Source organism: Scomber scombrus, chromosome 10 (genome assembly GCF_963691925.1).
Source record: "Scomber scombrus chromosome 10, fScoSco1.1, whole genome shotgun sequence".
NCBI lineage: Eukaryota > Metazoa > Chordata > Actinopteri > Scombriformes > Scombridae > Scomber > Scomber scombrus.
The window spans coordinates 18,420,907-18,432,772 of NC_084979.1; the positions used below are offsets into that span (position 1 = coordinate 18,420,907).

The 11,866-nt window shown below is 40.0% G+C and overlaps 1 protein-coding gene across 4 annotated transcripts; it reads left to right on the forward strand.

Moving 5' to 3' along the window:
- The first annotated feature begins 1,434 nt into the window (after positions 1–1,434).
- LOC133988381 (tumor protein p53-inducible nuclear protein 2) lies at positions 1,435–10,082 on the forward strand. 4 transcript variants are annotated; one of them, XM_062428016.1, is made up of 4 exons: positions 1,435–1,690; positions 4,408–4,793; positions 5,548–6,115; positions 6,230–10,082. In XM_062428016.1, exons 2-4 carry the CDS (start codon positions 4,670–4,672, stop codon positions 6,495–6,497), a joined length of 960 nt encoding a protein of 319 aa, XP_062284000.1. In that variant the 5' UTR covers positions 1,435–1,690; positions 4,408–4,669; the 3' UTR covers positions 6,498–10,082. The 4 variants fall into 4 exon arrangements, with proteins under 4 accessions (XP_062284000.1, XP_062284002.1, XP_062284001.1 ...); XM_062428018.1 differs by having other exon boundaries at positions 6,233–10,082; XM_062428017.1 differs by having other exon boundaries at positions 5,551–6,115.
- The last annotated feature ends 1,784 nt before the right edge of the window (positions 10,083–11,866 follow it).

The following is an 11,866-nucleotide window of genomic DNA, read 5'->3' on the forward strand; positions in this document are numbered from 1 at the left end:
CCAAAAGCCTCACACACTACAGAGTAATGTACGCAGACTGTATGATTCAGTGCATATCCTCAAAGATCTTGAAAACCAACATGTAACCTAATTTTGTGTTAATTATCAATATTTACTCATTAAGAGTCAAGGACCTCACCTTTCATATCTGCAGTAGTCATTCTTCTACTTCAACTTCTACTTCTTTTTTTAAACAATCTTTTAAACCAGTTTTTTTATGGTGAATATTTTGGAGATATTAAAGCTTTAAATAGTGTAGCATGTTTCCAGCTTTACTGAAGCAGTTATCCATTCTGCAGTAAGCCCTGCCAGCATGCAGGTGCATACATACAACACATGCATGTGGACATAAACACTCACTCATACATGTATGCATGAACACAAGCAATGCTGAGTATAGGCTACTAACCCAGTAACATACACTTGAGAATTAGGCATAAATACTCTGTAGACTTCATACCAACATAATCTACATACCTAGAGAAGCACACACGGTTATGTGAATAGTCACTATAATGCAAAATCTACAATCATAAAAGGCATTCTCATAGCTTTACAGACAGCAGAGTCTAGAAGTGACCACCAGGGGCTTCAAAAACCTTTACAGAGCCTATTGGTTACTCAAATACTGCATTCAGAAAAGGCACATCTGATTGGCTGGCATGTGTTGAGTGGCACGTGGAGGTCCGCCCCACAGAGGCCAGTGAAAATAAGGATGTTGAGGGGGAGGGGAAAGAGGTTTATTTACAAATGAAATTTAAAGTAACAACACCAGCATCAAACAAATCTTGTCTGTGGATTGGGAATGTTTAATAATTTGAATATTCAAGGCTGGCATAAGCATATGTTCCTGTAAATTATCAATTTTTATAACTCTATGACAAGAAGTTGCTCTGTCTCTTTCATGCTGGACACCATTCAGAGCCTGATTGAGATTAAAAAGTAAGCTATAGTGAAAATGATATATACTGTGTGTCAGTTTGGGAGGTGATATAACAGGTTTGCTGCAACAGCTTCAGCTTTGTGCTCTTCTTTCTGCAGGTGAATTCACCAAGTTGACAATTTAATCACTTTTCTTTCAACAGATCTTCATCTTTCCTTGTTTAGAGGGCCTGTATTTGGAGCTATACGAGCACAGACCCGGGATCAGTTTACCATCCCCCAGCCTTGACTTCAACCAGCTGCGACGGTGCAAGCAGCCGATGATCACGGATCAGTCTCTGGGTGAAGTCACCATTTCCATCTGGGTGCAGGTTGACAGCTCCTCTCCCAGTCCCCCTACCCTGTTACCTAGAGGCCCGGCTTGTGGCTTGTGTAATATTGTGATTGGTTGGTTTGTGGGAGTGGGCGGGGACAGAGGTGTGTCTCAGAGTATTGTGATCTCACAATCAGCTGTTTTGTACGTTCTACATTCTGATCCGAGGATCAGCTGGAGGCAGCAATAAACAGGAGGAAAATCTGCAGCGGAAAAAATAGAGGAGAGGAGGAAAAAGCTGCAGATGTTATGATCTGAAACATTAGTGTAACATTTTTACACGAAGCCCTTCTTCTAAGAAGAAAGCCTTTTATTTTTATATCATGGTGTTTTAACTACCTCACTTAAAGGCTATCTAAAGCTATGCTTTAAGAATTGTTGTCGTTTCTACTGTGTGTGATCGCGTTTACAACTTCAATAATATTGCAAAGGCAGGTAAGCTGTTCTTTACTTTTGCTTTACATTTGATTCTTGGTGTGTTTTGTGTCTCACTTATGGGTATCAAACTGCATCTGTCTGTGCCAGAGAAGCTGCTGCATTCCTCATCGGCTTATCTACAGAAAATATCCATCAGATAGCAGCCATCATAAAATCATAGTACACATATTGTTATGGAATTACATCGCTTTGTGTGTCACTGTCTTATTACATATAGGCTATCCTTGTTTGTCAGAATTGGTAATGACCTATTATTAGGTCATGAATAGATGTGAAAATAGAAATAGCAGGCCGATCCAAAGAGTTTAATTAGGTCGATTCGACGTCTTATATTCTGAAAAAAGACACCAGCCTGCATACTTATATTTGTATATTTGTCCTACAGGAAGCCAGCAGTCGCTGTTGTGTAAATTGCACCAAATGCTGATGTGGAGTCAAGTCGATGGCGGATGTTGATGTTTTTTCTGGGAGGCGGACCTTAAAAGCCTATTTTTTCCCCTCAAATATAGCCATTTGTGTGATTGTGTTAAATAACAGTTTTATTGTGTTGTCAGTAGCCAATCCAGTCGATGTCTTTCGTGTCGTGTCGCTTCAGCCACAACTGTCATTGCTTTGACCCTTCAGCTGCAGGGCTTATACGGATAATTCATGTTTAACCTGGATCCCCTGCAGAAAGTCTTGTGCTCTCTCCGCTGTCGACAGTCTGAGGTCGAGTCTGATGCTTTATTTCCCGTCACATCTCCGGGTGTCTTTACGCGTATGCAATGTAAACATTGTTGCTGTGAGCTTTTCTTTTTTTTCTCCATAATATCAATGGGTTTCAACGACGATAGCCGTCGACCATAGCAACCGTTCACATACATCTTTTTTTCGGCTTAATGTTTCAAAATGCAGGCTGAACATAACAGCATAGGCCGCATATACACTGTTATAATATCTTACATTTTCGCTACGTGTTTTTATCCTTGTTCAAACCCCTTTTTTTTTCCTCCGGTTGCCAATTAGACTGGGCCGAGCCTCTCCGTCAGCGTCAGTGACGGAGGCGTGACGTCACAGGCGTCGTGTTTTTATTTAGTGAGTCCCCTCCCATCCCTCTTCGCCCCTCCTCCCTTTTTCTTCCTTTTTTTTAAGACCCAGTGTCAACAGAAAAATCCATATTTTAGGACATTCAATTACGTGTATAAAATGTTATTTATAGTTTGAATTAATTAAGCCCTGTCATGTTCAGGCACCAATTACTACCTGCTGTGGTGTGTAATGCCTATTCCATGTATCATATTTTAGGTTTGGTATTCGTAAGATATTGGGGACTGTTACACATTTATTAAATTATACATTGCATAAAATGTGGTTGTTAGTTACTGTCCATTAAGTAAGGATAATATTGGCAGTAGCAATGGCTATATTTACACCACTCAGATAGCCCTGAATTATCTTGTACAGCCACTAACATAATACAATCTTTACATCAGGGGAGTATTATATGTATTACATGTCCAGTGTGTGTATTTTATGGATGTCTGCTGCACCTTATGCAAAGCAGCAACCATGGCCTTCTTGCTAAAACTTTGTTTATCTGCATTTATGTGTCACATAGTCTCATGACTAAAGTTTCTATTAGCTCAAGAATGCATTAAAACAATCCCAGTGTGGAGGATAGAGACTGCAGCACCTCAGTTTAGACCTAGCTCATAATATCTTCTTGGGTTTCCTCTGCAAAATCCCAACAATATTAAAAACATGGACCTTTTTGTTTAATTGACTGGATAGAAATAACACATTACCTAAAAACTGAGTCAAATTTGATCCATACAACCACAAGTATTTAAAACATACAGATGAGATTTTGCTATCCAGTTCTCATAATAATATTTTGGAAAAGGCTCATACTTGTTAAAATGATCATTTTTCCATCTTATATAAGGACAATGAACTGTATCAACTATATTCCTGCTCCATGGGGACGTTCCAAATAAGGGCAAAGTGTCAGCTTCCTAACAAGCATCCATGCATATCTTCTTCCATGACTCATGCAGCCAGATATTGTCCCCACGCGCTGAAGTGGAGACCAAAACAGAGCTAAAAGGAGAGAGAAAATTAACTGACACACATCAAGTAGCCAGAAACACAACTTTATAAAATGATATGTCCGTGTTGTGTTTGCAGGATTGTATGCTGCTCCCAGGTGGTTGAATGAAAATCAATTAATATACTTTTTTTTTTTTTTTTTTTTTTATGAGCCCCCTTAGCACACTCTAGTGCTATTGAATCATTTAAATTATAACTGGGAAATATGTTGTTTCATCTATTATCATCTTATTGACTTTAAAACTCTTAGCTAGTCTAATATACAAGCTATACAGCATTGTTTTGGCAGAGACTCATAAAGTAAACAGGAAAAAGAAGAAACAGGTCCTGGTTTAGTGAGACATTGTTTGTATCAACCTGTCATTACAACACAGGTCAGCATGCTTTGAGGTTTTTAGTTCAGTCCAAAGAATAGCTCCAGGTTGTTGTAATGTGTCTTAGAATAACCCAGACAAAGCTCTCACCACAGTTATTGCTCACTCACTGTGCTTATCTAATGTCCCCTGACAAAGCAATAGGAAATTACCCAAAATGCTCTCTTTTTTTAGATGCCTGTTTGAAGAAAAAACGGTTTGCAAGTGAATCCCATTATCTCATAAATGTCCTCTCTCTCCATCTCTCTCCAGGCCTTTGCTCCAAACCAAGTGAAACCTTACATTTGCACTATAAAAGCCCATTCACTCCTGTTTGTCAAAACCGAGATCCAGCAAAGGGCTTCAAGTGAAAAAAAGAGACTCCAAAAATCAGACAAAGAATTGCATAAAACAGCAACAAGCGATACCTAAACACACATTTTTTTTTTTTTATTCAACGGCAGCTAAAGCTTCTTTTTTTTTTGCTAACGACAAAAAACACCCCAGTTTTCGACACTTGACAATACAAGAAGTCATGTTTCAACGTCTGAGCAACTTGCTGTTTGGGGAAGTAGAAGAGGTGGCAGCTGAGCTGAAGGGACCCAACCCCTGTGTGACGGAGGCGGATGAGGAGGGATGGATGCTCGTCAACTTGCCTGGTGAGTCACATTCGAGGGAGTGCAGGGTTGGATTGGAGTTGTTGATATGGCATTTAGGAGCCACACCTAATAGGAAAACTGCCAAGTTGTATATAATGTTGAAAGATTTAGGTAGAAATACCTCTGTCCTTCTCTTGCATGATACTGTGTTGACTAACCTTTTGAGTATAGAGTTAATGATGGGGGATGATGGGGTGGGGTGAAGAATCAGTCGGGGCGTGGCGCAACTACACTAGTGCTTACCCATATGGCTGTCATACCAAAGGTGTTGTCTGTCAGAGGATGGAAACACATTATTTTCTGTCAACATGCATCTCCTTCCTCTTTGTTTATGATCTCAGTCATGACAAAGGCAATTATTGAGTATGAAAATTTGCTTTGGTGCTTGTTCATAAGCCAACCAAACCACAAAAGCAACATGAAAATACCTCTCAGCAGAGTCAAGAGCAACATTATGTCACTGACATAATCACAACCTTAGAGGGTCAACACAACTAATGATGTGACTCTTTTATGTTTTGTGTTTCCTATCCCCTCTTTCCCACCCCCCTCCAATTTTTTAAACACCCCTACATTCCCCACACCGGTATGTGTGCGCGTGCGTATGTGATCCCTTCAAAAATGCCCCCTCAACCCGCATGGCTTTTTGAAAATCTACCACACTTGCATCATTTTTGCAACATCCCCCTCCCATTTTAAACATGTGTCTTTATTGGCTGTCCCATCCCTGATCTCATCGCTGCTATGCGCTCAGAAGAATCTGACTGCATGGCTGAGGATGAGACAGGAGCCCCACTTATTGCACATTCAATCCCAGACATTAACCAATCAGATCATCAAGACACACTTAAACGGACTGAATGCCCGGCTCAAATTCCCCACCCACCTCACAAGCGCCATAGGACTCATAAAGGTCGGGCACGAGGTGCGGTAGCATCATCAGACCCCGCGTCTAGTCCCAGCGCTGACCCATCAGACTTGGGTGCCACTACACCCGTGACCCTGCCGAGACGGGCCAGACTGTCCACGCCCTCCTCCACCCTGTCAATGTCCCCTGGCTCTGGGAGTGAGTGTGGGGGCAGTGGGGGTAGCAGTAGGGCAGGCTCAGAGAGAGGCTGCATGGATGAGAGCTGGTTTGTCACCCCTCCCCCCTGTTTCACTGCAGAGGGAGCCACAGCAGAGGCGAGCCCGATGGAGGATCTGCTCATCGAGCACCCCAGTATGTCTGTGTACGTCTCCCCAAACAACCTGTCCATGGTCTCCAACAGCAACCTTTCTGTGGTGGGAGAGGAAAGTATCGTGAGCCTGGCAAGCAGCGTGAGGTGAGAAGCAGCATTTTTCTTATTTAGACCACACTTCACCTTTACTTCCTGTTTTCAGCATCAGCATGAATGTCCCAACAATCTTTTGGGTTTTTTTTTTCTCTCCTGCTGCAGCAGAGTGGCTGAACCAGCTGCGGCTCCTGCCACCCGCAGCACCATGCCCACCAGGGTGACCCGTGGAGCAGCTGCCCAGGCTGGAGCTCTGGCCAAGGTTACCCAAGTGGCCAGGGTCCAGCGTAACAAAGCCCGCATCGAGAGGCGCCATCTGGGCCGCAACCGCATCCAACGCCAAAACCGCACCAGGGAGCAGGTTCCTCGCCATGCAGCCCTCGCCAGAAACACCTTCCTCCACCAGCCCAGCAATCGTAACTTCTGCCACTAAACTCCGGAGCAACCAGGGGGCATCGTTTACTCTGAGGGCATTAGTAGTGCATAGTCAACTCCAAGACACACACAATTACATGTATTCACCCACAGCATATTTGCTTTCATTTCTGCACAGTATATCATATTACACTCAGAAACCAGTAGCCTGAGCTTTTCTGTTTTGGTTTAGATACAAACTGACTCCATCTGGTAGTTTTATGCCCCATTTTGCTGTTATGAACCAAGCCTCCACCCCTGAGTAGATCTGAGTAGAACCTTATCATACTTATTGTCCATTGCAGTATCCAAACAACAAAAAAAATGTCTTCAAAAATATTTATACAGGTTAGATTTAGTAAAAAAAAAAAAAAAAGTCTGAAAAACAGCAAAATGTTTAGCTCTGTTAATTTTCTCTCCTGTAGTAGTAAAATATTCTCCTTTCTTTCACTCTTTCTCGAGGCATGATTTGTATTAATTCAACCATTAAATCCATTAGAATACTCCAATACTGAAAATAATCAAAATTTGAGATAACAATTTGAAATTTAAATAACAAAGTGGACTTTACTCTGATTGTAGAAACAGACTTTTCTGGTGGAAGCCATGCTAGGCAGAGACATGTTAGCATCTTTACAGAGAAAACAACTCATCTCTCACATGATTTATATTAACTTTATTTTTTTCAGAAAAGGTGGAAGGACATACCGTGCGTGATGACAGTGAAACAAAAACCACTAGACATTGTTTCCCTCCAGTTTTGTTTGCACCGTCAAAAAAAAAACAACAAAAAAAACAAAAGACGAAGGCAACGAAATGTGAGGCAACCTTTTTCATCACAGGAAACAAACCCTGTCACTTTGTGAAGGATAAGTGCAAGTAGATGATGGTGAGAGGATGAGCAAAACAGACTAAAGAGTAAAATAAATGATGAATTAGTACTAGATAGTATTAAAAGAAATAGGATTAACATGAAATGCTAGTAGGAAAGTGTAATGTAACCCTCTGAGCAGCCTGTGGGTGAGTTTTAAACATCAAGCTTTAGTAAAGAGCATTTAAACTATGCACTTTTGCATATCTCAAATATTTTTCTCTGAATGATAAATAAGATAGCCTCTTTTGTGTTAACATGAATAGAGGTGTTACTGATATTAACAGTAATAATGAATGTAGTTAATGGATACAGGGCTTGCTTTTGGGTTACAGGGTATGACAGGATATAGTAAGTGTTGAGCGGTATTGATGGTAACTCTTTATTTTGTTTTGTTATATTGTTTTCTGCTATGCATTATGACATTATTTTACAGTCTTTCAGTCTGTATGGTTCCACCACAGAAAGCCTGTTTTTGGTTGACAAAGAAAAGGTACATTTGGCTTTCAAAACCAGTAAAGTAGAGAATATAAATCACTCCCCGTTGATCATACCCAGCATGATGATCATTTAATGTGTGGTCTGAAAACTGAAGAAATGTGCCCAGCACACATCAGCCATCTACAGTGTGTGCTGCGATCTTATCCATGTGAACACCAAAAATAAATTACGATCTACATGTCAGTCCCTTTCATTAAAAAAAGTCACTGACTGCCATGCAAGGCAACTGTTAGGAGAAAATGGGGAAGTAATGTCTCCTTAAAGTTTCAGCAACAAAGATCTTCCCCCTTCAACACATTCAAAAACTATCATCTTGCTTATGGATGTGCAACCAGTTGCTTTTTTTACTTTCTCATGACATCTACTCGATCAGTCTCTTTCTTGTCAGCACTTCGAACTCTAACAGTGTTCACTTAAAGATCTAGCTAACTGATATGTATTCAACAACAATAGTAAACAATGGTGCTGAAGTGTATACTAATGTTTGTAAATTATTTGAGACATGGATGTAAGTTTGCACTGTCATACATTTTGTGAGTCCAAGTTTTAGCGGTGTGCTGTGTGCTTGTTTTTATTTTTATTTTGTGATTTTTTTTTCTTTTTGTTTTGATTTAAATTGTGTGTGAGAAAGTGTACTGACACGTTAAATGCTAGAAACTCTTAAAAAAAACACGAATAATAGTCATGTATTTCTCTTGTAAATAATTACAAAACAATTTATAACACTCTGTTAGATGTCAAAGCCTCTCAGGACTTGAGTCCACAACGTTGTGTCCAATGGGACTGATGAGAATCCTCTCTCTGCCTCACCTCTGTGCTCATTATTAAACCAAGAGGGCATTTCAGTGGCCAAAAGTGGTGTCTTTGGCCCAACTTCACTCTGGTATTACTGAGGTGAACCATAAAAACAGCACTAGAATCAGAGTTGATGTGCCATAGGCAAACACTGCCCTCCAGAGGGTCCACTTAGCACAGCACTTGCTGTATGTATACTGGTGAGGATACAGTACATTGACATAGTTTTAATACAATCTATACTGGTGTGTTCAATGGACACATTGAGAGTCTGGAGGTTAATTTTTTTTTAAAATGGAAATGTGCTGTCTTTTTCAGATAATTCAGATAAGTAACTTGAATTATCTTCCCTTGAATCACTTACCATAATTGTTTAATTTCTGCCAATAATCCTATAAATGACTTTGTTTTATTCATATTATCTGTTAATTTATGAAATAATTATGAATATTATCCCTTTTTTTTGTTTTAAGGATGACTATTATGTATTCTGTTGATTCCTCTGAACAGTGCAGGGCCCTGAGGTGATGAGTCTAATATGCACACACAGTCATACACACATAAACTCACTGTGATCTTTATTTCCAGGGGTATCCTTACTGATATTGCCTCTGAGGTTGATTTTCGTTTGCCTGTTGTATAAACGTTCTGAAAGAGTGAAAACAGGGTAATACTGAGATCACAGGTGTTAATGTGTGTGTGTACGTAAGTGTGCATGCAAAATGTAAAGCTCACCACAGATAACTCCGGTCGCTGCAAACCTGTCCTGTTTTCCTTCATTTTATTTTCTTTCCTTTCTCACCAGTGTCACGAAAAATGGAAATGTGTTCTCAGTATGTTGTGTGTGATTATTGAAAGGTGTGGTTTCAGAGTGGAAATCATCAAACGACGGGGAGAGGAAGTGGTCGGCCAATGTGTTGCGCCCATATGACATGAGGGATGCGGACAGGGAAAGGATGAGGCAGGAGACAGATAGTTTATATTAAAAAAAATGATTAAAATAAATTTAATGTATCATAAAAAAACAATAGAATATGCTTGTATTTTCCCATTTAGTTATTAGAACAGTCATTCACTAATAGGATGTTTAAATGAAAGCCGTTGAATGTCCGGGGAGTTTCAAATATTTATGTTGTGCCCTGAAATTATGGCAGCTTAAAAACACATGGGGTTTCACCCATGTTACGTCTCAATTAGTACACCTCTCCCCCAATAAAAATGAAATATATAACATTTGGTGTATCTGATATCTATGGTGATTGTGCCTTTCACTATATCTGCATGGTTTTTGTGATGTACTGATTTTTCCATCTCTCAAAGTGGACACTTGTCCACTGACAGGCAAGACCTATGCAAAAATCAACTGATGGGTTTTCCAGCATCCATTCAGAGAACACAGGTACCCGCCAGAACAACAACAATAAATACTCAGGTTAACACCTGAATCTTGTGTCATTATTTTCATGTGGGAGAGAATTGGACCAGAGCAATGAGTGTGATTAAAATACAGGCTGGCGTACTTTACCTGGCAGAACAATGGTATGAATACAATGTAGGTGGGAGTTTAAAGTATGCAAAAAAGGAAAGAGGTTAAAAAAAAGGTGTGGTAATGAAGTGTAAATACAGTATGCGGATTTAATCAGGGTGGGGTGCTGCCTATAATGACCAACATAGAGAATTATTGGCTTAGAATGGAGGCTTTAAAGGGGAGAAATTAAAGGTGAGCAAACAATTGGAAGATAAAAGTAGTGTTTCAGGCACTGACAGTAAAGTGAGGATGCTATCAAAAAATACCATGAATAGTTTTTTACTGTATCATTTTAATTCATATAAAAAAAACCTATATGAAATCAGTACTTACAGTGACCACAGTTTGCCTTCAAAACAGTGCCAGTTCTCCTTGATACACTTGCACACAGTTTTTCAAGGTACCTGGCAAAGAGGTTGTTCTAAGTATCTATTTGGCAGTGTGGATTTAAGCTTTCTCAGTTGCTTCTGTCTCTTCATGTAATCCCAGACTGACTTGATGATGTTGAGATCAGGGCTCTGTCAGGGAAGGACATCCCATCTGTTGCAGGACCCCTGGTTCCTCTTGTCATGCTGCAGAATAAATCTACAACCGATCAGATGCCTCCCTGATTGTATGGATAAGAATCTATACTTCTAAAGTGCCTAAAACTTTTGCATAGCACTGCACGTAAGATTCTGTATGTCCAGAAGGGTGAAATATGAGGGTGGTAAAATAGCCCAAACAGAATAAGAAAACATCCACTTTGGTGGCAGAGTGGTTCCACATTGGTAGTGTCCTGAGACAGATACTAAACATCCTGTAGTTGACCTCTGGCCTTTCTTTGGATTGAAGTATTTAAAAGATTTTCCTTTAGAGGGATCACATGAATATTGTACACAGCCATGTACAGTAAGATTCCTCTGTAACCTGTCACCTGAAAAAAAAGGTCTTTTTGGGAGTGATAGAAGAGGTAACTGGAGCAGGTAAACATTACAGACCTGCTATAACCTGTTTATCTACTTCACCAGTCTCTGGTTATACTGGACTTATTAGCCACCAGTGTAACACAATACGTAAAATGGCCTGAAGCTATGGTGCTAAAAGAAGCAGGATTTGGTCATCAGCAGTGACTCTCAAACTTATTCACATAAACTGACACAAATTAGACCCCATTTTGTAAGGTTTTGTCCCAGCTGGGTCTTCCTTCTGACTTTTTTTTGAATGTTTAATTACAAAAAATGTATGAAACCTATGACCAAAATAGTCATTCAGACCCCACTTTAAAAAAACACTGATTTAGTGGATGGTGACCAAATATAAAGTAAGTCTGACATTGGTACATCGGGTATGCGACAATACAACGAGTACCTATAATTTTCTTTATAGAAACGTGTAGCCTTTTACATTTAATTATAAATATCATATGAAAAAAATTCAAAGTTTCTCTCAATCTTCAGGTCAACGTAAAATGTGTCTAAATTCCCGCTGTTTCCACTACAAGTTATACCGGTTGGGTTAGGCTGTAATATGAAGCTGACTTCGGCACTGACTCGGTGTTGAAGTCTCGGTGACGGAGAGCAGCACTCAGCCCTCCTCACCTGCTCTCGTTAAAACCCAACATAGCATCCTAATAATACGATTTGTATTTGACTGTAGGTATATTCCCAGCAACGGTAAGTAACACTGATCTAGCTTTAGCTGCCTGTAGGCG